The sequence below is a fragment of the Pangasianodon hypophthalmus genome, chromosome 20 (genome assembly GCF_027358585.1).
Source record: "Pangasianodon hypophthalmus isolate fPanHyp1 chromosome 20, fPanHyp1.pri, whole genome shotgun sequence".
Lineage (NCBI taxonomy): Eukaryota > Metazoa > Chordata > Actinopteri > Siluriformes > Pangasiidae > Pangasianodon > Pangasianodon hypophthalmus.
In genome coordinates, this window is record NC_069729.1 from 3,818,385 (window position 1) to 3,842,143 (window position 23,759).

At 38.3% G+C, this 23,759-nt stretch overlaps 1 protein-coding gene across 1 annotated transcript in view; it reads left to right on the forward strand.

Annotated features, from left to right (window-relative positions):
- The window catches only part of LOC113539463 (ADAM metallopeptidase with thrombospondin type 1 motif, 9), a 63,182-nt gene extending 40,237 nt beyond the window's left edge, over nucleotides 1-22,945 (forward strand). Inside the window, exons 29-40 of the mRNA XM_034314103.2 lie at nucleotides 568-735; nucleotides 9,577-9,747; nucleotides 11,040-11,210; nucleotides 12,370-12,570; nucleotides 12,924-13,053; nucleotides 13,253-13,347; nucleotides 13,467-13,561; nucleotides 13,786-13,919; nucleotides 16,770-16,861; nucleotides 17,948-18,052; nucleotides 18,872-18,979; nucleotides 19,692-22,945. Coding sequence (XP_034169994.2) covers nucleotides 568-735; nucleotides 9,577-9,747; nucleotides 11,040-11,210; nucleotides 12,370-12,570; nucleotides 12,924-13,053; nucleotides 13,253-13,347; nucleotides 13,467-13,561; nucleotides 13,786-13,919; nucleotides 16,770-16,861; nucleotides 17,948-18,052; nucleotides 18,872-18,961 — 1,452 coding nt within the window. The 3' untranslated portion in view covers nucleotides 18,962-18,979; nucleotides 19,692-22,945. The remainder of the gene's footprint in view (nucleotides 1-567; nucleotides 736-9,576; nucleotides 9,748-11,039; nucleotides 11,211-12,369; nucleotides 12,571-12,923; nucleotides 13,054-13,252; nucleotides 13,348-13,466; nucleotides 13,562-13,785; nucleotides 13,920-16,769; nucleotides 16,862-17,947; nucleotides 18,053-18,871; nucleotides 18,980-19,691) is intronic.
- Nucleotides 22,946-23,759: the final 814 nt, after the last annotated feature.

The following is a 23,759-nucleotide window of genomic DNA, read 5'->3' on the forward strand; positions in this document are numbered from 1 at the left end:
GCGGCGCATTTGTAGACTTCGTAGACCTGTCGCATTGCATTCATCCACCATCAGAGCGGCGCCTCTGATTAGCTGCTGGATCCGTAGGCTCTATGTGGAGATGTCACAGGAGGCGGGGTTTACTGCCCACCATATTCACTGAACCTGGAGCATTAAAAAAAAGCTTGCGAGGCCACATTTTGTGGTTCACAGACAATATTTTTCATCTAGCAGTAATAATACGAGAAGGTGTCTAGACTTAGCAGTGTAATCTTCAAATTTTCCATTTTCCCTTTTTTTTATTTTTCAATTTTATTCTTTGGAAATATCTTCAAGTTTATACCAGACTTGATTCACATTTAGTGTGACTTTACAACACTAACAGATCTGATACATAATAAAATGCACAATTTCTCAGTTGATTTATTTTGCAAAGAACCTCTTTTCTATGTAACGTCTTCCAAACATCAAATATCACCAAAACTGCTCTACCAAATTCCAACCACCAGCACATTTGACAGGTTCGTCTATAAGCGTGACTAATTGCTTCCCTGCATGGCTTTCCTTCTCTCTTTTTTTTCACCATAGTGCTCCGCCTCCTGTGGGAAGGGCTTCAGACACCGCAACGTGACCTGCGTCAGCCGCTCCGGCCAGCCAATGGCGGAAGAGAACTGCCTGCACCTGCCCCGCCCCCGGAAGGAGAAGTCCTGCAAAGGTGGGAAGTGCCCCAAGTGGACGACAAGCATCTGGGGAGAGGTAAAGTTTCATACACACTCCATCATACAGACATACTGATGAGTCTTATGGCATTTCCAGAATGTTTTTAGTGTGTTTATGTGCAGTGGGATGGTGTGTGTGCTCATGGATTTGAGTGTGTCAGCAGTATCAGTGTTGGATTTAAATGGCATTATAAATAACTCAGGTACCATGTGTCTGGAAATTACATGTGATTATAATATCTTTATATCTTTATTATTAACAGCTGGTTAATTATTCATAAGTCCCTGGTATCCAATAGCAACTCATTATCTCTATAATATTATATTTTGAGACACATAGCATGGAACTGTTCAGTGCTTGAATGTGATTGAACAGAAAGTGTCGATTCATTTTCTATAACAGCAGCTCTGACCTTTATGTTGCATTTATAGAAGGAGTCTCCAGGGTCAGCACTTTGGAACAGTCAGAGGTAAAGCTGTAACTTTTTACATCTTCAGAAAGGAGGGCTTTCCATTTTCTCTACAACATGACAAGCTGTGCTGGGTTTTTTTTGTCTGATTAGCTTCAAGGCAGGAAAAAAGAGGCTGGTGAGGGAACAACTGTATATAGCTACTATAATGTAAGTGATAACAGGAACTGACGTGTTTTGCGGACATTCCACAACATTAAATGGAACTGTAAACTTTTAAAAAGTGTTGCTGGGGTATAAGGGGAATAAGACACTTTGGGAATGTGCATTTATTGGAAAGTGATCAACTTCAGTGTTAGAACAGTAACCCTGGTTTGCGTCATACAACCACCTTGATTATTTTCCTATAACAGCAAACCCTGAAGGGTTTTAATAAGCCAAAATATGCAGCTTTCCAAGACCTTTTCATGGCGAAAAACTTCCAGGTTTACCTCTGACTGTTGAAAGCACTGACACTGGAGACTCCTTACATCGATGATACAGAAGATTACGTAGAGCATCAGCTGTACAAGTCCTTGTGTAAGTTGTAACTATAAAAACGATAATGTATTAAAATTAGTGCATTAATATATACATACTACTGAACTACTGTCAGGGCTGCTGTGATAGAAAATGAATCAATACCTTCTGACCAATCAGAATCAAGCACTATAGTGTAACATTTTCATTTGCACTTCACTTGTGTTTAACATAAGATCAAATTTAGGATCAAATCATTTCATAATAGGAACAGTTTATAAATAAGATCCTTGCTTAAGCCTTCTTCTCTTCTTTCTCCTCTTCTTGTGTCAATGCTGAACATCAGACTGATCCTGAGAGAGACAGAAAGAAAGAAAGAGAGAGGGAGGGAGAAAGAGAGAGAGGGATTGAGAGAGACAGAATGGAAGAGAGAGAGAGAGAGAGAGAGAGAGACAGAAAGAGAGGTGGAGACAGTATCAGGCAAGACAGCACCTTTCCCAATGTACATCTGAACATCTGGTGAGGAGTTATTCTCTTCATCTCTCCCTGAGCATTGGGAACACTCAGGGAGGAGCCAGAAGCACACACATCTGGCGCACACACCTCAGCTGCGTGTGTACGTGTGAGAATTGCAGACAAGCTGTCCATGCGTCGTCTCATGTTATCAGACAGAGAAGCAGAAGAGCAAAGCAGATGGGCTTTAGAAGTCTCACATTGTAAGATGATCAACACGGCAGAGCACATTCCATCTGTTAGCTCGGGTGTACGTCTCCCCAGATGCCGGGGTAGTTAGCGCTTTCAAGGGGGCACGTTGAAAAGATGTGGGATTTTCATGCGTCTCAGGGAGTTTTTACCCTCATGGATTGGGAACTGGTGTGAGACTGGGGAGACTCAGCAAACAGGCAGGAATTGGTGGGAAATTGAAAAAAAAGATTCCCTGATAGGTGGAGAGTCTACTCACAGTCTGCCATTTTGGCCATTTCTATAACACTACCTGCTTTAGATGCTTCTCTATGTGAGGGATTTTTGAAATATTTATGATTTACACAGCCACACTCTTGAGTTCTCAGTTCTGATCATTCACAAGGCTGATTCATTTTAGAGCAGGAACTCTGACAGAAGTTCAGGCTGTAACACAAATCACAGGTTTATATGTATGTCCTAATTCTATTATATTAGCATTTCTATAGTATCAATTGCAGATGTTCCAGATCAAACTGAACTTTTTAAAATTTATAAATGGATAAAATAGTATTACATGGCCTTCTTTAATAAGTAAGAATTGACTAATTGCTGTGGTATAATAGAAATAAAACACTTCAGGATGTGCTGTTGTAGGAAATGAATCAGCTTCACGGTGGTAACAGCAACTTGCTTCATGTCGGGCTGCATCACACCACACCACCGCTGATTATTTTCACACTACAGCACAACCCCAGTTGTTTTATTCCTTATGTAAGTGATGGAAAGAGCAATTATCAACAATATGTTTGAAATATTGACAGACATGTTTTTTTAAATAGGACAAATATGTCCACTCCATGTAAATGTCATGATGGAGTTTTTATTTTGTTAATTTTATTTCAACTAAAATAGAAGAAACATTAGGAAGGCAAATCTAAATATTTCATTAAGTACCCTTAACAACTTCAGGATCTTAAATTCCTTGAAATAAATCTATTCAGTGCACACAATCAAACCTTCACATTTTCAAGTTTACTATTCTTTCTCTCTCACTCTCTATCTCCAAGTCTGTCTCTCTCTCTCTGTACACTCACATGCCAGACTGCAAGCAGATTGTATCCAATTAAAGCATTTTACAAGTTATAGAGCAATGTGTAATGATCCACAGCTTCACAGTGCTGCACCTTTGCCTCATAAATCCTCGCCTCTGAAAGTGTGCACTCATTAGGTAATGGATGTGTGAGATAAGTCGAGAATCAGTGAGACAGAGCGTTCCATTAAAACTCCATGAATTAAACAGTAAACATTTTTACACTGGTATGTAAGGAGCTTTACACACGTACAAGTCTCTGTTCTGCGGTCAGAGTGACATTTTCAGTTACTTCCTACTTCATTAGGATGAGGAGTCATGTGACCAATCAGGGACTGATCAATTACTGAACATTTAAGGCTTTGATCTGTAGGCATATCTGTCTATACATCCATCTGTTCATCTATCTGCACTGTAGTCTATGTCTGTCCTATTCATCCATCCATCCATCATCCATCCATCCATCCATTCATCCATCTATATGAACACCCGACCAACCATATGACTATCTATCTGGACTTTATTTATCTGTCTGAGCTGGACTTTATTTTTTATCTGTCTATTTTATCTATCTATCTATCTATCTGTCTGTCTGTCTGTCTGTCTGTCTGTCTGTCTGTCTCAGCTGGACTCTTCATCCATCATTTATCTGTCCTATTCATCCATCCATACATCCATTCATTTAGATATCTATCTATCTGGGGTCTATTTATCTGTTTGATCCATTCAGCCCCATGTCTATCTATCTATCTATCTATCTATCTATCTATCTATCTATCTATCTATCTATCTGTGTATCCTTCTTCCATCTATCTATTTGTCTGAGCTGGACTCTATTTATCTGTCTGTTCATCCATAGATTTATATATCTGTCTATCTATTTGAGCTGAAGTCTATTTCTATTGTCCTGTCCATCTATCTATCTATCTATCTATCTATCTATCTATCTATCTATCTATCTATCTATCTATCCATCCATCCAGCTGAGCTGGATTCTAGATAAATGGAATCTGATATGTATAACTATATGCCAATCTGTCAATTTATCCATTAATCCATCCACCCAAACATATGTCCATCCATCCACCCATCCATCTGATCAGTCCTATCCATGCATCCATCTAAGCTGTAGTGTATCTTTTCATCCAGCCATCTATCCATCCATTAAACCATTCATAAAACTATATGTCCATCTGTCAATCCATCATCCATCTATCTATACATCTGTCTATCTATCTACGTCCTTTGGCTGCTCCTTACAGAACTTTGATGTTATATTCTCTTGTTCAGTAAAATCTGAACTACCTCCCAACTTCTTCCAAGTACTTTCACATTCCATCGGAGTCTGTACATCAGTGTATGTGTGAGGGAGAACCGAGAACTCCTTCACCCCGTGCTCATGTTCTGGTGTGACCCCAGCTGTAGTCTGGTGCTTATTAATGTGGAGACAGAACACACGCAGGCGTACAAACTCTGCCTGAGCTCGAGCGGGGGAGAGCAGATCTTTCTCCTGAATGCTGTGGGTTTTTTTTCATTTCATTATTACAGCTGTATTTGTTTCATGCTGCAAAATGTATTTTGTTGAATCTACTGCCCTGGAATGACTTTTCACTATTCGTTCATCAACTTCTAAGGTTATGCAAGTGACATTTACATATTCAGCTATTTATTAATACTTTTATAAAATATTAGTGGCTTGCACCCTTTATAAATATCAACATAACCTCAATGACTGCACTGTACTAAATTAACAGCTGTATTAATTAACAGTAATAAATAGTTTAGCAGAGCCAAAGCTATAATGACCCATGTTTTTAATAAATCTTATTTAATAACTCAATACTTGAGGGATAAAACACTTGGGGTGTGCTGTTATAGGAAAATAATCAACTATGGACTGGTGTTATGTGGGTTGATGCGAAGCAAAGTTACTCTTACCATGCCAAAGTTGATTATTTTCCTATAACTGCATGTCCTGAAATGTTTTATTCCTCCTAAACCACAGCAATTTACCAACAACTATGATTTTCTATTTATTAAAGAATGACAAGTCTTATTTTGTATCCCATTATAGTTACATTTAATGTTGCGGAATGTCTGTGAAACTTCCTGACACTGGAGACTCCTTTCCGAAAATGTTAAACATCTCCTTACAGAAGACTTCACCATATCAATGAATATTGGTTTTTCTTTGTTAACTAAGAACACGTTTTTTAAATGTTTTCAGTATTAGTTTTAAATTAGACGGAGTATTCGGCATACGTGAATGAGTCGTTACTATAGAAACAATGACATTAATATAATATGAAGTTGCGCTACTGTCAGAGATGCTGTTATTGAAACGAGTCAACACCATCTGACCAATCAGAATCGAGAATTCGAATATATACACAAAACTAATAATGAAACTCTTATGTAGACACTTTTAAACTGGAGGAATCCAATTTTTTTTACGAGATACATCGAGCCTTTTTATTGTGAGTTCTCTAATGAATCCTAAACAAATGGCTCTAGCTAGTGTTCTCTAAACATAAAATAATTTCTCACATCATCTTATGGATTATTGCTCTAGTCAGAGAAACGATGCCTAAATACAGAGAAATAGCAGAGATATGAGAACACACAGCTGTGTCATTTTCAATATTACTGCTGTAATGCTACAGAAATATCAATAATTTGTTCATTATGCATTTTCCATGATATTATTAAAGCTGTGGTGAAGAAATGAGCAAGAAAAATGTAGTTTTAAAAATCAATCAGGAATTACTGAAGCAGCTGCAGGATTAGCTGTAATTTTCAACAGCAATCATATTTATAATTCAAAAAGCGCAGTCACTTTTGTGCAGAGTACAAGTTAGCATCTTATAAGCTGATTGCTGGAAAGGCTAGCTCACGTTTGCTTTGTTGTTGTTGTTGTTCTTCGTAACTATGTTAACATCATGCGAACAAATATCTGTTAGATGACTGATACTATTAGTGAAGAAATTATGTGATTCCTAGCACTGATAACAACCTGTTAATCTGAAAAAACCTTGATATCAATATAAGAACATGTTTTTTTTTTAAAGATTATTATTTTAAATGAAAATGCAGACAGCTCTGAGATGATAAAGGATGATCACTGTGTAGTCCTGTCAATTTTTTAAAAGCATTTTATTCATTCCATAGTGTCTCTATGTAATGGTCACATTTAGAAGAGAATAGAAGTACAATATTTTAGAGGTTGTGATTTACAAAACCCTGTCTCTTGCATTTTAAAATTTACTTTCATTTAACGCTACGCACTAATTTTGTCATAATGACTATTCATATAGCACTCTGTCTTTTTAGATTTTCAGAACAGTAGCAATAAAGGTGCTAGTAACTTACCCTGTCTGAGTCCGGAGAGTTCGGCCTCCTGTAGTATGGCAGTGCAGCAGAGAAAGGGTTTCACAAGAGAGAGAGAGAGCGAGAGAGAGAGAGAGAGAGAGAGAGAGAATTCTCTGGACGGAGGGAACAGGAGATTGTGCTCTGATGAAAATCATATGCCTTTGTGGTTTTCCCACAAATGGAAGTGCTCTAGTCTAAAAGGGAGGCCGTGAGCACTCAGTAAATAAATAGCTCTGATTTAATCACTGATGAATAAGAAACAACTCCAGCTTTCCATGGAAAAAAAAGATGACTGATTATAGGTGTAATATGAATGCTGTTCAATTCTTGATTCTGATTGGTCAAAAGCTGTTGATTAATTATCTATATATTAGCATTCCCGAGTTACAGCTTACACGGGGACTGGTATGGCGAAAGCACGAGGTAATCTATGACTACTAATAAACAGATGAAAATGTAACAAAGAAAAACCTATCATCATTGATATGGTGACATTTTCTGTAAGGAGATGTTTAGTTAACACTTATGGAAGGAGTCTCCAGTGTCAGAGATTTATAACATTCAGTAAGTTTTCCGCCATAGCAAAGTCTTCGAGACAGTTTTTTTTTTTTTTTTGTGGTTGTTTTACTAACTTTAAGAGAAGAATAAAAAGAGGCTGGTGAGGGAGCTGCTATAACGTGAAGGATAACGGGAACTATCTTTTTTTGTGGATGAAATGTATTGAAGTAACGCTAATTATTATCTCAGCTGGACAGATTCTGCGTATAACATGCAGAATTCCTTGGAGCGAAGAAATTGATGATCAGACGCTTTCAGATCTAGGTCAACTAGCAGTGTGAAATCAGAGCACACAGAAGAAAAGTCTAATTAGTGGAGAGCAGCATTGCTTTGGGAAACATGTCTCCTGCTGGCCCGGCACCGAGGATGAGGAGCAGCTGGAGTTCATTAGAGCAGAAAAAAGCTTTTTTACTTACAACATGTGATTCCTAGCTGCAGGTACTTTTCCCACGGACCTCTCAGCACTAAATAAACATTAAACGGCACCTTTTTTTTATCATGAAGATTTTCACGATTTTTATATATAACATAGATAACTGAGTAAAAATACACTCTGTGAAAAAAAGTCTCTACTCTGAAAGCGTGTACTGGTTAAAACATCGTTTTACTTCACAGATCTGTGAGACATTACAAGTGTTGTAGTTTCTTTTGTCATATTTTCTGTGCTGTAGTTCCTAGTCTTCAGTTTTCCTAGTTCTGACTGATCATTTAGGAATCTTGTCTTGCATTTTTCGCAGAGATCTGTGGCTTAACAGGATTTCAAAAATAATTATGATTGCAAATCCCTTCCTAGCTTCACAGTTTAACAGTAACAAAGATGTTTTTTTTAATTTTGTGTTATTTTGTTTGGATTATAAACCAACACTCTGAAAAGGTTTTGTACTTATTTGATCTTCAATTATTAAGACGGAAGTTAGTTGTACTATAAACAGCCGTCTCGCAGTTTTGGCCAATGATGTGTTTTGTTATTCAGTCCCTATACCAGTCCGAAGTCTGAGATTTGTTCGTATCATCACCTGTCTGTGCTAAAAAAATGATATGGAACACCACACATCTATTTGAAGTGAGGGCATTTTATCTGCTATCTACCCTCTTATGCATACATGAGCTCACAGATGCCTGTGATTGGCTAGTGTCAATGTGTAAGTATGCCCCTCCCACCCAGAGAGCATGGATGCCTGTGGCATCATCGGGATTCAAACTCTCGATCTCCTGGCGATTGGGTGAACGCTTCCGTTGCGCCACTCGGGAGAACAAAAATAGTAATGGTCTAGTATAAGAGAAATTAAACACTGCTGTTATATGCAGTGCTGTTATAGGAGAATAATCAGAGTTGTAACAGTAGCTCAGGCTACATAACCCCACCTTGTCATTGATTATTTTCCTATAACAACGTGGCCCATCATGTTTAATTCCTTGGATTATCCGATGGACTTTCCTCAGCTTATGAACTGACCCTTGCTATTGAGATTCTTGTATTAACCCAAATAACGCATTTCTGATGAAATCTCTGAATGGGGTCCTTAATCAAATAAGATAAGATATCTTATTTGATTGATGAAATCATAATTTGCAAGATCTTCAAGAGTTTATATAAGTATCTGCAGACATACAGTGTGTCTGAGTTCGTTGATTTAGAGTGTGATGATAGCCTCGCCGGTGTACTGATTCCCGTCTCGATGTACTGGAGGTGATGAGAAGTTGGAGAAAGAGCAGATGTTGTGTTTGTGTTCGTCATACCTGAAGTGTTTTACGGTGTGTGTGACGCGTGAGAGTGGGCATCGTCCCACAAAACACAGCCAGAATAATCAGCCCAGCTCCAGGGCATAAATCACACACACACACACACACACACACACACACACACAAAGTACAAAAGCATCACTGAGTGTGTAATGTCACTTCTTGTTGTTTGTTTCATCTTTCTACGTGCATACCTTACACACACTTAAGCTTTTAGATGGATGGCTACTAACTGGTCACGATTTACACCCTATTTTGCTTCATTGAAGTGTATTTTGCTTCATTCTCGGGTGTAATTGTACAAGACAAGTTGACATGTGTTTATGTTCTCTATTCAGAGATGACCTTTTACCATAAATGTCCTTTGCAATGTTCAGCTCTCAAAAGGTCACAATATGCAAATTAGCCTTATAACCAGTCACTATATTATAATTTTTTTTGTTAAGTGTTATCATCTAGACATTTGCTAATGGTTAATTATGAGTCGTATCCCTTGTCGTTACAGTGTAGTGTGACGTGTGGTTCTGGCCAGAGGAGTCGCTCTGTGGTGTGTGTGAATCACAGCGGGGACGAGATCCACCACTCACACTGTTCAGTACAGAAGAGACCAAACCACAGCGAGCCGTGTAACACTCAACCCTGCGAGTTCGTCTGGATCACAGGGGAGTGGACGGAGGTGAGAGGAGAAAAAAAAAACAGGCACTTAACTCTCATGTTCTTGGAATCCACTGATTTCATATAAGCCAAATTCAACAAAATTGATCATATCAGATGGAGGTCATGTTATAGTGTCCTGTAGTGAAGCCACTTCAAATCCAACTTAAGTCCAAAGTTCATAACCTGCTACTCAACTCCGATAACGGAGAAGGACAGTCTCAGGATATACCGTAGCATCTACAGTGGATATAAAAATCTACACACCCCTGATAAAAAGGCAGGTTCTGCTGATGTAAATAAAAGAAACTAGGTTAAACCATGTCAGAAACTTTTTCACCTTTATTGTGAAACTGCAACCTATAAATTGAAGTGAAAAACAATAAGAATCATTTAAGGGGAAAAAATTAAAAATATAAACTGTATGATAACCTGGTTGCATAAGTGTGCACACCCCTAAACTAATACTTCATTGAAGCACCTTGAGATTTTATCATGGCATTCAACCTTTTTGGATAAGAGTCAGTCAGTTTGGCACATCTTGATTTAGCAATATTCTGCCGTTCTTCCTCGTAAAAGCATTCTAACTCTGTCAGATCGGCTGGGCATCTCCTGTGCACAGCCCTCATCAGGTCACCCATCAGATTTTTCGATTGGATTTTAACAGGGGTGTGTAGACTTTAAACATACCAGAGCCTGCAAACTTCAGTAAGTTGCATAAGCTCAAGTCCAAATCAAGTCATTTTTTGTTTAGATTTATTTTATTTTTTTTCACTTTATAGTGTTAGGTCAAAATAACTGGCATTTAATGAATTATATAAATATAATTTTAATTTTTAATTTTTTTTTAATTTCATGATCATGGGTTATGTGTCAGCCACTGTGTGTGCGAGTAATCGTAAATGGCACAAATAAAAAAAAATGACAGGAAATGGCAAAACACTTAGTCAAGAAAGTATATAAGCTATTAAGCTGCAGGAGAGTGTAATTAGTAAAGCAGTGAACTTGAAGTGGGTGTGGCTGGAAGTTGGGGATTCTGGGAATTTGAGTTCCTCTTTTTGGCCTGTAGAGGCTTACGAAATTTCCCTTTAAGCCACACAATATATTATTTGTTAATCATAATCACAATATTGCCCTTTGCCGTATGAGATATGATCCAAAGTTAAGCTTGGATTTGGATTACTGCGTAATTTCAGTTTGATCTTTATACTTAATTTCTTTTAATGCAGACCTACCTGTGATACTGCTAGTTAGCTCACCTGGTACTCAGTCTGTGCTAGACTTCATTATGAGCCGTTTCCCTTGCTGTTACAGTGTAGTGTGACGTGTGGTTCTGGCCAGAGGAGTCGCGCTGTGGTGTGTGTGAATCACAGCGGGGACGAGATCCACCACTCTCACTGTTCAGTACAGAAGAGACCAAACCACAGCGAGCCGTGTAACACTCAACCCTGCGAGTTCGTCTGGATCACAGGGAACTGGGAGGAGGTAAAAAAAAAAAAGAAGTCATTATAGTTACCTATGCTTTCCTGAAGGTTTCATCAAATCCATGTATGATCAGGTGAACACTGAGGCACATAACCTCAAATTCTTCCATCTGTAAGTGCTGTCCAGTCTCTCAGTAACCCTTATCTAATCACAAAGTAACCCTTACATGACAGTAACCCTTATCCAATCACAAAGTAACCCTCGTTTGACACAGTAACCCTTATCCAATCACAAAGTAACCCTTACATGACACAGTAACCCTTATCCAATCACAAAGTAACCCTTACATGACACAGTAACCCATATCCAATCACAAAGTAACCCTTGTCCAATCACAAAGTAACCCTTACATGACACAATAACCCTTATCCAATCACAAAGTAACCCTCGTATGACACAGTAACCCTTATCCAATCACAAAGTAACCCTCGTTTGACACAGTAACCCTTATCCAATCACAAAGTAACCCTTACATGACACAGTAACCCTTATCCAATCACAAAGTAACCCTCGTATGACACAGTAACCCTTATCCAATCACAAAGTAACCCTCTTTTGACACAGTAACCCTTATCCAATCACAAAGTAACCCTTACATGACACAGTAACCCATATCCAATCACAAAGTAACCCTTGTCCAATCACAAAGTAACCCTTACATGACACAATAACCCTTATCCAATCACAAAGTAACCCTCGTATGACACAATAACCCTTATCCAATCACAAAGTAACCCTTGTCCAATCACAAAGTAACCCTTACATGACACAATAACCCTTATCCAATCACAAAGTAACCCTTGTCCAATCACAACGTAACCCTTACAAGACACAGTAACCCTTATCCAATCACAAAGTAACCCTTACATGACACAATAACCCTTATCCAATCACAAAGTAACCCTTGTCCAATCACAAAGTAACCCTTACATGACACAATAACCCTTATCCAATCACAAAGTAACCCTTACATGACACAATAACCCTTATCCAATCACAAAGTAACCCTTACATGACACAGTAACCCATATCCAATCACAGAGTAACCCTTGCATGATAAAAAATAGCCAGTGAGGGAGTAGTGTAGCTATTAAAGTGTAGCACTGATGTTGTTTTTTTTTTTCTTGTTTGTGTGTTTTCTCTCCGTTTTCCTCCTCAGTGCTCTGTCACCTGTGGTCAGGGCTACCAGAGGAGGCGGGTCTCCTGCAGCGAAGTGCATTCTGGGAATGAGAATTATGAATACAGCCACCAGGGGTCATCTAGCTGCCCGGGGACACCTCCTGAGAGCTACCAAGCGTGCAGACTACCTCCGTGCCCTTCAAGCCATGTGTACAGCTGGAGAGTGGGCATCTGGGGACCCGTGAGTGTTTTTACCTCTTAATACCCAGTTATGGATAATCAGATCAACTCCTACACAGGTGATGCATATCACTGAAGAAAAAAATATTTCATTTCAATTTTTTTTCAATGCCTTATTTATTCTTTCAGATGGTAACACGTGTACATTCCCAAACCACAGTGTTAAAAGTTTTCTTTTATTAAATTCTATGTTGTGTGTTATTTTCCCTTACGCTTTATTTCAGTTAGAACTTTTAGATCCTACTGTATCTCATATGACTAGTTTACAGTTTCATGTTATTTACAGACTGTCTTGTGTGTGTGTGCGTGTGTGTGTGTGTGTGTGTGTGTGTGTGTGTGTGTGTGTGTGTGCAGTGTTCATTTAGCTGTGCTGATGGCTGGATGGAGCGCATGGTGCAGTGTTATTCAGAAGAAGGGGAGCTCAGTGATGAGTGTGACTCCAGCTCGAAGCCAGAGAGTAGGAGGTCCTGCACTAACCCAGACTGTGAGTGTAAAACACACACACACACACACACACACACACTGTATATATTTATTTGTTTTATTTCGGGTTTTTTTTGCTAGGTCATGACTGGCTCAAATTGCAGTCTGTATTATAAACCATATTGAATCAATTAAAAAAAATACTCTGTAAGTACAATACTGCCCAAGCATCCATCTCTCTCTCTCTCTCTCTCTCTCAGGTGAATTGCCGTTTAGTTGCAGGGATGTGCAGATGCAGAATGGTGTTGTATCTGATGGAGAGCAGCTTCTCAGTGTACAGGGCAAAGCACGTAATGTGAGACTCGTTCACCACACACTCGCTTCACACTCATCCAGTTACTCTACATCCCACTTCATTCATCCTCTTTCTCTGTCTCTCTCTCTCTCTATTTTACACTCTCTCTTTATCTTTAGATCTACTGTTCAGAGATGCACACAGACAGTCCGAAAGAGTACATCACTCTCATGACCGGAGAGGGCGAAAATTTCTCTGAGGTTTTTGCATACAGGTAAAAATAGGATCTTTGAATTTCTAAGAAATAGAGAAGAGAAAGAAGAGAAGGTGTTTAATAAAACATGTCATTTAAATCCACTGAAATACAGCGCATAAAGGAGAAACATTTGTATTTTCTGTTGGCTGCTATGGGGTGTTGATGTGTTGACAACATGGCAAAGCCTTGAACTGATCAGTAAAACTGTAGTTCACTGTGTTTCTTGTTAATTTGTTGTCCAGGCTGATGGATCCCACGCAGTGTCCATCAAATCTGATCCGCAGAGAGGACTGCCAGTGCCGGAGAGACTACACAGCTGCAGGCCTGTCCACTTTCAGCCGGGTCCGTCTGGACTTGAGCAAGATGACCATCATCAGTGAGTAAATCACTCCTTCACACACATGCTGCAGTAGAGTAAACAATGGTTCAGCAAAAGAAATCTAAATTACACTCATGCGTCAAATGTAATCAATCGGAAAAGACATGTTTGGTGTCCTTAATTTGGCACTGAAGAAAAATGAAAGCTAAAATGTATCAGTTTTCGGTAAATGTCTGATACAACACAGCGTTCGGTTCTTCAGTGATGTCACTGCGACTTACTGATGTGCTTTAGGATACAGTGTGACTTACTGTAATCTAAAACACAAGCAAAAATTCAGTGAATGCTACAGGAATAAAACACGACAGGGTGTGCTGTTATAGGGAAATAATCAGTGACGAAGTTGACCACAGCACACAGCAATTAGCCAGCAGTTATACTGTTTATTAATTAAAGAATGACACATCATACTTTTTATCTGTTTGTAGTTACATTTAATATTGTAGAACATCTGAGAATTAGTTGGTTCCTGTTATCACTTGCATTAAAGCAGCTATAAACAGTTGTGGAAGGAGTCTCCAGTGTCAGTAACTCCCCTTCGCGCATTGGGCCGCATCACACTACTCTGTTATTGATTATTTTATTATAGCACAACCTCGAAGTGTTTTATTCCTAACTTATCAGCATACACAGTCCAGTCCTGTTGTTCAATATTAGCATTATTAATGCAATCCTATAGCACTGGATTTTGTAGGTTGTGAAGGTTCATTTCTCTCACCATGTGAGCTCGAGTATAAGTGCAGCATTATTCTCCAACAGCTGTATCTGCTTTCGTTCAACACTGACAGATCGTACACACACAGCTGATCTGGAAAGCCACGCACCACAGTCCACATCTGGAGGAAAGAGCACGTCTGAACTTCTCTACCCTACAAAAAATGTGAAACCTTTCGCTGTGCCTCGTTCCACAGACTGGCTAGATGACTTTTCTCTCTTGGCAGGAGTTTTAAAGCAGAAATATGACAGATGCCTATTGAATTCAGTGTAATGGACTCAAGTAATAGCTTTGCCATCAACAGAACATTAACATGCTGGACCATTTAGAACGAGTATTTCAGTGTCTGCAGCTCACATGACATCGGCTTACGTCTTATAAGCAATGGGGCTAATCCAAAACATCTCCCTGAGGGAGCGCCATGGCGGAAGTTCCTTTTCGCACGTGCGTCATAGTCACGAAGTTAAGAGGTGAAATAGATCTTAGTGGACCCCCTCGTCACTCTCCAAGCGATCGGATGGCCGAGAGAGGGACGTGCTGCGAAAGCAAAACATATGGCTCGTGTTCCACGAAAGGAACAGGAAATAACAGAGATTATAGAAAGGCTGAGTTGAGTGGCAGTGTCGCTGGCCACGGACATAGCTGCTATTTTATAGACAAACACATGCTATAGGAAATACTAAGCATGCCAAATCTTAAGTCCTCACCTTGATTTACTTATACTGGAAATTTCATAATAGCCTGGAAGAATATAAACTTAATAGACAATATAGAATATAGAAGGTTAGTTTAAAATAGGCAGTGTTAAAGTTCTGTGCTAAAAACCAGAAGCGTTAGTATCATGGTAGTATCATGGTGTTTTGCACACAACCATGATGGTAGTACCATGGTCTTTTGAGCATAAACGTGATGATAGAACCATAGCCTTTTGCACACAATCATGATGGTGTTACTCTTGGACACTATGTTTTTTTGGACACAACCATGGTGGTAGTTTGGTAACTACCATGATAGTTTTACCATATGGTAGAACCTTGGCCTTTTGGACATAACCATGATGTTAATACCAAGCTAGAACCATGGTCTTTTAGACACAGCCATGATGGTAGTACCAAGACCTTTTGAACACTACCATGATGGTAGCAGCATGTTTTTTTTTTGGACAATACCATGGTAGAATCATGGTTGTGGACAATATCATGATAGGTTTACTATGGCAGAACCATGATTTTATAGACAGTACTATGATTATAGAAGATAGAAGATTTTGGACACTACCATGATGGTAGCTCTAAAAGTTTTTGGGCGCTACAGTGATGGTAAGATGATGGTACAAGCACATTTTTGTAGATACTACCATGATGGTATAGCCATGATTTTTGGAAATCTAAGTTTGTCTAAATCTAAATTTATTCTAACTTCAAATGATATAAACAGAAGAGCTCTTTCTTGTTACCAAAAAAAATCTAATCAGGAGACTAGTAGGAGAGTTTTAGGAGAATAATAAAAACCTGAAGCTAAAAAGAGCCTAGTGTGTGAGTGTACATATTCCCACCATGTGACCTATTTAGGTCAGAGAATGCTAACCTGGCATCTGGAGAGGTTAATGACACTAATCTTCGCCTCAGCAGAGGACTTGTTTGGAAAGTGGGGTCATGAGTGAATCCAGAATAAACATTGTGGTTAATTACAGCTCTGTCTAATGTCAATGACCTGGCAGACGCAGTGCCCAAAGAATAGCATTAAAAAAATGTAGCCTGGCCTGCTGCGCTAACCTTTGCCTGCACTTGCCTAGGATTCATTTAGGTCCAAGCATGAAGGGGTTAATGGTTTCAAGATCGTAGTTTGCGCTTGCTAAAAGCTCAAGATTACAAGGCAAGGACTTAATTGGTTCAAATTGCCCTCGTATTATGTTTCACTTATATATCACTTATCCTTATTCTGCCATAGATGTCAACTTCTGAGAGGAAACTTGGTCAGATTTGGGACTGTTTACAATCCAAGAGCTCAAAAATAACTGTAGTACAAACTTAACTAAGTGTTATAAATACAGCATATACAGCAACTAAGCCACACACACTGTCTAATTCTAATAGGGTAAATTCTTCCTGTTTCTGTTTCCTTTTTTTTAGCCACAGACTGGAAGTATTCGCATACTCGAGAAGGTCATAAGGTTCCTTTCGCCACTGCGGGAGACTGCTACAGCGCCGCCCGCTGCCCACAGGTGGGAACGACTTCTCTGGATAATTAGGCATCCTGGGAATGTAATAGAAAGTCTTGATCAAGGCTTTGTTGGCATGCAGTGAATAAAACACATGTGGGTGGCATTGACTGGTACAGAAATAGACCAGAAATAGAGATGATTAAAGAAGCTGGTAGGAAACAAGAAATGTATAGATTTTAAGAGGAATGTGTGTGTGCATGTGCGTTTTTGCAGGTCCTGCCTGATCAAATTTAAACCCAGCGAGCTGTTTGACATCTGGCACTCATTTCTCAACTCTTCACTCTTTCATCCATCCTATATTTTGATATTCGTGTTCTTTCTAGCTCTCTACCACACTCACTCTCTTCTTCTCCTCTTGATCATGTTCCTATGTCTCTCAGCTCCCCAGATGAGAGAAAACATTCTGAAACAGACTTTCTTTTATCCTCTTTTCCTTTACCCGAGTCACTGGAGACGAAGCGTAGCTCGACTTGTCACTGCGTCCCATTCAAACAGTACAAATGTATTACAGTGAATTAAAATTCTTTTAGTTTTTTCAAGCAATCAGTGGTATAACCTATTCATTTATTTATTTATTCATTTATGTATTAATTCTTATTCATTTATAGAGGACACTACCAGGGCTGCTTCTAGCAGTCACTAAGGAAAAGGGTCTGTAAGAATGTAGGATACATATAACAAAAATGGAGTCATTTGTTGGTTGGTTGTATAAGTATTTATCCCCCTCAATCCTCCACCCCTGGTCAATATTTGGTAGAACCACCTTTGGCTGCGATTACAGCTAGGATATATCTCAGTTAGCTTTGCACATCTGGATCCTGATGTTTTTGCCCATTCTTCTTGGTAAAATTACTCAAAATCTGTCAGATTGATTGGAGACCACTGGTGAACAGCAATTTTCAAGTCATCAATTTGCCCTCACAGGTTGACTACTTGGGTCTTTTATGAATGTCTTTTATATTTCATAATACCATTGCTATGAAAAATATTCAGTAATGACTTAATATTTCTATAGGAGAGATGCCTCTAACATAGATCCTGTTTGAGGATCCACTTGCTGAGTGTATTTCTGTTCTGGATCTTCAGGGCCGATTCAGCCTCAACCTCTCAGGAACAGGCTTCCAGGTGGCTGGGAGTACCCAGTGGATTTCCCAAGGGAACTACGCTGTGGCGGACATCCACAAGTCCCAGGTACCTTGTTCATAATGGCGAAAAAGTGCCAAGCAAACATGCTAATGATCCATTAATCTGATCTTTTACCTGCTCTTGTCCTGAATCTAATCATTTGCATATGACCTTCTCTCATTTCCCAAATCCTCACTGTTGAGTCTTCTACTTTCTACTTTCCTATTTTGACATCGCTTCATGCACCTTATCAAGCCCTCCCTTCCCTGAGCACACTTCTTCTCTCCATCCAAACACTCATTGCCTCATTTCCCCCCTCTTCTGAAACCTCAAATGCACAGCCAGGGAGCACTATTGAGCAGTTGCTGCAAGAAGACCTCCATTTCTGTGTTTGTAATTGAAATCAGTCAGGGGCGCCTTTTTTGGCAGGGAGTGAAAAGGTTTGAAATGAAAAGCGCTCCACATGGAGAGGAAAGTGGACAGAAAATCAGTTGTAGTAAGTCAAGAGCTGCAGAGACGCCTGCTGATCGGATCATTATGTCGATAAGAGCCCGCTTTTTTCTCGTGTGATGCTATTTACTGGATTTAATGTCTCGTTATTTGTTCATGTGATACAGCTTTGAGTATAACAAGCAGAGTTACTCTTGCCACCTAAGCGCTTTTCATTATTTCGCTTCGATTACAGAGAGTTCCTGTGTAAGTGTATTAGAAGGTGCGCATTAATAGAAATCATTTGAATTAATACAGGAGCTTCTGACCAGACAGATTTGAGAATTTGAGAAAAGCGCTGTGGGTTAATCTTTAATATTCCGTGTTTAATGTACATTGTAAATGTAGCTTTTGCAAGTACAGCCTGTGACATGCATTTCCTTTGTTGTTTCACAGGATGGCAGTAGAGTGACAGGAATGTGTGGTGGCTACTGTGGCAAATGCACTCCGTCCTCCAGTTCAGGCCTTCTTATCCAAGTTACATGAGCCCCAACCTTCTTACAGGTCCAGACTTATATTCTTCATTCTTGTAACTACATACATTTGGGTGAGAAATGAAAGGAAAAACAAACATTAAGTGTCTGTAGAGGTGAACCCTGTTCATCCAAAATACATTCCCTCAGTTGATGTCTTGATGAAGGTCAAGCTGTCTATCACGTCGCTCCAAAATCCTAATTAGGTTCAACTGAGGTTAGGATGAAGGCCATAGCATTTTTTTATCCTTATCAAACCATTTAAACAGGGCTTGTGCACTGTGGATGGGGGTGGAGTCATCCTGGATGTGACATAGAAATGTCTTATCATAGGATAAAGGTGATCCGTCAGAAGAGCTTTGTATTGATTTGCAAAGCTTTGTATTGACGCTTTCCTCTAAAGGGACAAGCGCACGTAAATCAAACCAGCAAAATAAATAAATGCCCCCACCACCCCCACCCCCACCCACACACACTGCATAACAGAGCCACCAGTTTTTCCTTTAATTTGACACCCGCTTGGATCTTTTGTGATCTGGGAATGTGCAACTATAAGTACAAACCTATAGAACTATAGAATTAAAACGTCTAAGGGTGGAACAAGTGATATCACCCTTGAAAGTAAACCATATGTAAGTGTGTGTAAGCTTTATGAGTCATACTTTTGCTTATGTTGCCACAAATATATACAATCCTGTGGATTTTTTTCCCTCATCATATTTTCATGGCTGATGTTTCTTCAGGATGTTCTCTTCTCCTGGGATTCTTCTCTCGGTGTGGTGCTAAAGACAATAAAGACAATGAAGAATGTCCCTCGTCCATCCCCTGACTTTCTGCTGTCCATGTGTAAATATCAGCTGGTGTATGTAATGTACAGAATGTGTTGAATTATTTATTATAATCCACATTTATTTTTATACAATTATTTAAAATGCTAACAAAGCCATTCGTGAATTGTTGCCTGTACAGTCATAACAAAAGACGTAATGTCCTTCATCGATGTACGTTTTATAGTTTTGTCTAGCATGTCATGCTGAGTTTTGGGTCTTATAATAAGTGTTGCATTTTTTCATAATTGAAAAATGTCCTGAGTCAGGGTAGGTAGGACATTAAAAAACCAGCAGCTAAAAAATAACACTTGGGAAAAGTATTTACATCCTACATTTTCATGTTGGTGTCATACATACGACCTGTGGATGTTTAAGGGGACTTGTTGAGTTCGTGGGTCCTGTAGAAAGGAAGTCAGATTTTCCTAGCTCAGTTTAACCCGGCTTTATGCTGTCGCAGACAAAAATCATAAAAGCGTTGAAAGTGGAGGTCAGCCGATGACAGGAGGGGAGGGGTCAGAACCGGACCATGCTGATTGATGAAGTAACCAGATTGTAGTTTTCTTTAATCACAGGTCTATCGTTAGAGGATCTTCATCATATGAAGAACACATTTTATCATACAGTCAGTTATAGAATTCAGCCAAGATTTTTTTGGGATCATCTCGCAGGATATGTGACATAATATTCTTAAAAGACCACTGAAATCGCACAGTGTAAAACAGGCTTAAGTTAGTGGAGGCAAAATAGAAACTCAGGGTGATTCTAGAGAATGAAGCAGGTAGGGGAAGTGGTCATTGGCTCTGGTAATATAACCTTCATCAGCAGGTGGACAAAGTTTAGCTGGATGTAACATTCCAGACAGCATAGGCAATCAGTGGACAAACAAGGCTCAGAATGTACACAACTAGAGTTTGGCAAGACTTCGCAATGACCGTGTAACGTCCTGGATTCTGAACAGAATAGCAGAATAAAAATGTTGACAGGAATCTGAGAGCAAAATCGGCCATGCAGTCTGGTTGGGAGGGATGGAATTACTCTCTACTGTAAGTCAGAGTGACACTAACCAATCGTGGGTTTCTGTGAGTTCGTGTATGTGGAATAGTGTAGACAGTGAAGGGGAGGGTATATTAAAGGAATACTCCAGTGTGTCTCATCCTGATCTCTACTGACCACATGTGTACTGAATATGTTATTACTACAAACAAAAAATTCATTTCCCAGTACTGAGGAAAAAAAATTCAAGAATATTACAATTAAAATGTTAACCATAAAGGTTCAAGGATAAGACAGAAATGAAAAAAGTCTTCACAAACGTGTTCTTATGGAGTTTTGTCCAACTTTCCAACACTGTGGTAAGCGATTCGTTAAAAAGTAGTTCCGGTTACTTTCCATTTTCTTCGATTCTTTCCTCAGATGAAGTAATCCTAATTCTGGAAGATATACAAATTATACAGATTAGATCTTACTTTTACAAATTAATCTGTCTCAAGAATGAATGGATGTGTTCTAGAAAAATAAGTGAAAAATCTTAAATATTTGACAAAATTATGACTAAGTTTAAAGTAACCAGTTTTTCACATCTTTTCTCAATATGTGTTGAAATTTGTGTTTGTGGTAATCAAGAACTGAACATACACTACAGATACAGTGAATCGAGATTAGGTTGAAAAACACTGCAGTATTTCTTTAATGGAGTTTGATAACAAAATGAAATCTCTTCAGATAGTGTGGAAGTGAGAATGTACAGTATAAAGGAGCCTTCAGCATGTCGTCTAGAGTTTATTAATCGCACTGGGATTTAAAAGCCTGAAGTACCGCTACATGGCAGAAAGATAGCTATCGGGTCTATCGAGAGCTCTGACATGACAAAGGAGAAAAAAAGCAGCTTTGCAGTGAAGATTTTTGAGTCTGATTTTTTTTTTAAAGACAATCCGTGAGAACTTTCTCCTTTGACAAGGAGAGGAAATATAACATTTGGTGCTTATGCTTTGGTGAAATATAACATTAGTTGTTTCAGCTTTATTTCAGGAGATGTTTACTGCAGGTAAAGATGATGCTTACTTTTAGCCATAACCAAAAGTTTTGGGAGTTTGAAAATGAAGCCCACAAGATGGATGACAATTGGTCAATTAATAATTATTAAGTAACTAAAAAAAGCACCAAAACAGATATAGAGAATACAGAAAAATATAGAAAAAAAACAGAAAATATTTGGTGTTTGTTTGTTTGTTTTATTTTTATTTCTGAATACCTCAAAATTCTGCTCATATGTTTTATGTACTTATTTTGTAATTAGAATTTTTTTTTTATGACTCTGCTCACAAAAATAACAAAATTACTATTAATTGTGATCTTTTATTGTTATGTTCTATCATTTTCAGGGTACGTCTCATTTTGCTTTTTCATGTTCATTTTCATTTTGCCTACTGTTTTTTTTTAAATTATAAATCCTTCAACATTACTTTTTTTTAAGTTTTATGGTTTCAGAGTATTTCTCAGGCACGTATTGGTTATTCCACAATGTTAATTTTATGAATTTGTATCCATTTTTAGAGCCACTGGTATTGTCCATATTCTTAGAAAAAAAAAGCCATATGTGTCTTAACCTAACAGACGGTGCTACTTACGTTATAGTTTATTCAATTATTAGATTGTCATTGAGGATCTGGACTCTGAAGTCTTTCCTCATGTTAGGTAAATGTTCTTACTAAAAAAAGGGAGTTCACGTTTCATAGCCAAGTCCAAGCAGTCCATGGTTTGTATAGTTTTATAAAATTATGTCATAATTCAGATTTCATGCACCCGTGTTTGTGTCTGCATTATTATATTTACAGATGTAAATCGATTTTTGTTTGTTTAAAATATATACATCTTGTGTATATACACGTCTTGTGCGTCTGACGATTAAGCCAGATTGATATGGATTTGCAGTGTTACGATTCTTGTACAGATCACGTAAAGGGAATCTTAATGCAATAAAACCACCCTTGATTAAAAATAAAAAAGAAAAGAATCCGGAGTTTTCTTTCTTTACTCCATCTCCATCAAGCAATGTTAACTAAATTCTTCTGTGCGTGAGGCTTTTATTTAAAAAATAATTTAAAAAATAATGTCAATCCATGATCCAGAATCAGATCCATTCCATTTTGAAATGGATTTAATTGGAATTTTATGTCAGGAATCTACACAAAACAACTCTTAATACTGAAGTGGGAGGAAAGGTCTACACATTTTTGCAGAAAGCCACTGGACTGCAGTGCGAAGCTCAGTGTGGAGCGTCTCAGTAAGAGTGGCTGAAGTAAGCAAAGAAAATAAAAAAAAACATCTGCTTATCTCTAATTTAAAAAAGCATGATGGGGTAAATCCAGCTAATTTGCTATATTTAACTAAGTTAGCCTGTTTGCTTTGCTAATGGCAGGTTAGACTAGCGTTGCTTGTGGTAGCTAGCGTAAACGGCTAGGCAGCAATTCAAATTCAAGCTAATGGTAAATATTGGTTATTTACAAAATATTTTATTTCTGATTAATTCATTAGCAAACTATGTAGCATTAGTCATGCATATGAGCAGAGATTGAATGTTTTCGGGCAAAACAGCAGAGTTGCTTTAAAAAACGAACATCATCTTTTAACAGTTATGTATAAATGTTCATTTTCACATGAGAAGAAGACGTGAACTAAATTTCATCAGTTAAAAAGATTTACTTTTCACTCTTTAATACTTAAGTACTTTTAAAAATAGACACTTTTTTACTTAAATTTTAGATTTTTGACTGGATAGATGTTATCTATACTTTCACTTGTATGTAATTGTTTAGTACTTTTACCACTCATAGTTTAATTCGGTTTAATTCATCAACTGTAAAAATCCTTTACTCTTCTTAAAGCATGCCTGTTAGTTTTTCTTTTTACTTTTTAAAAATGTATTTATGTAAAAATTCCATTCAGGCTAATGCCAGCATGTCGATGTGGACACTCAGAGCA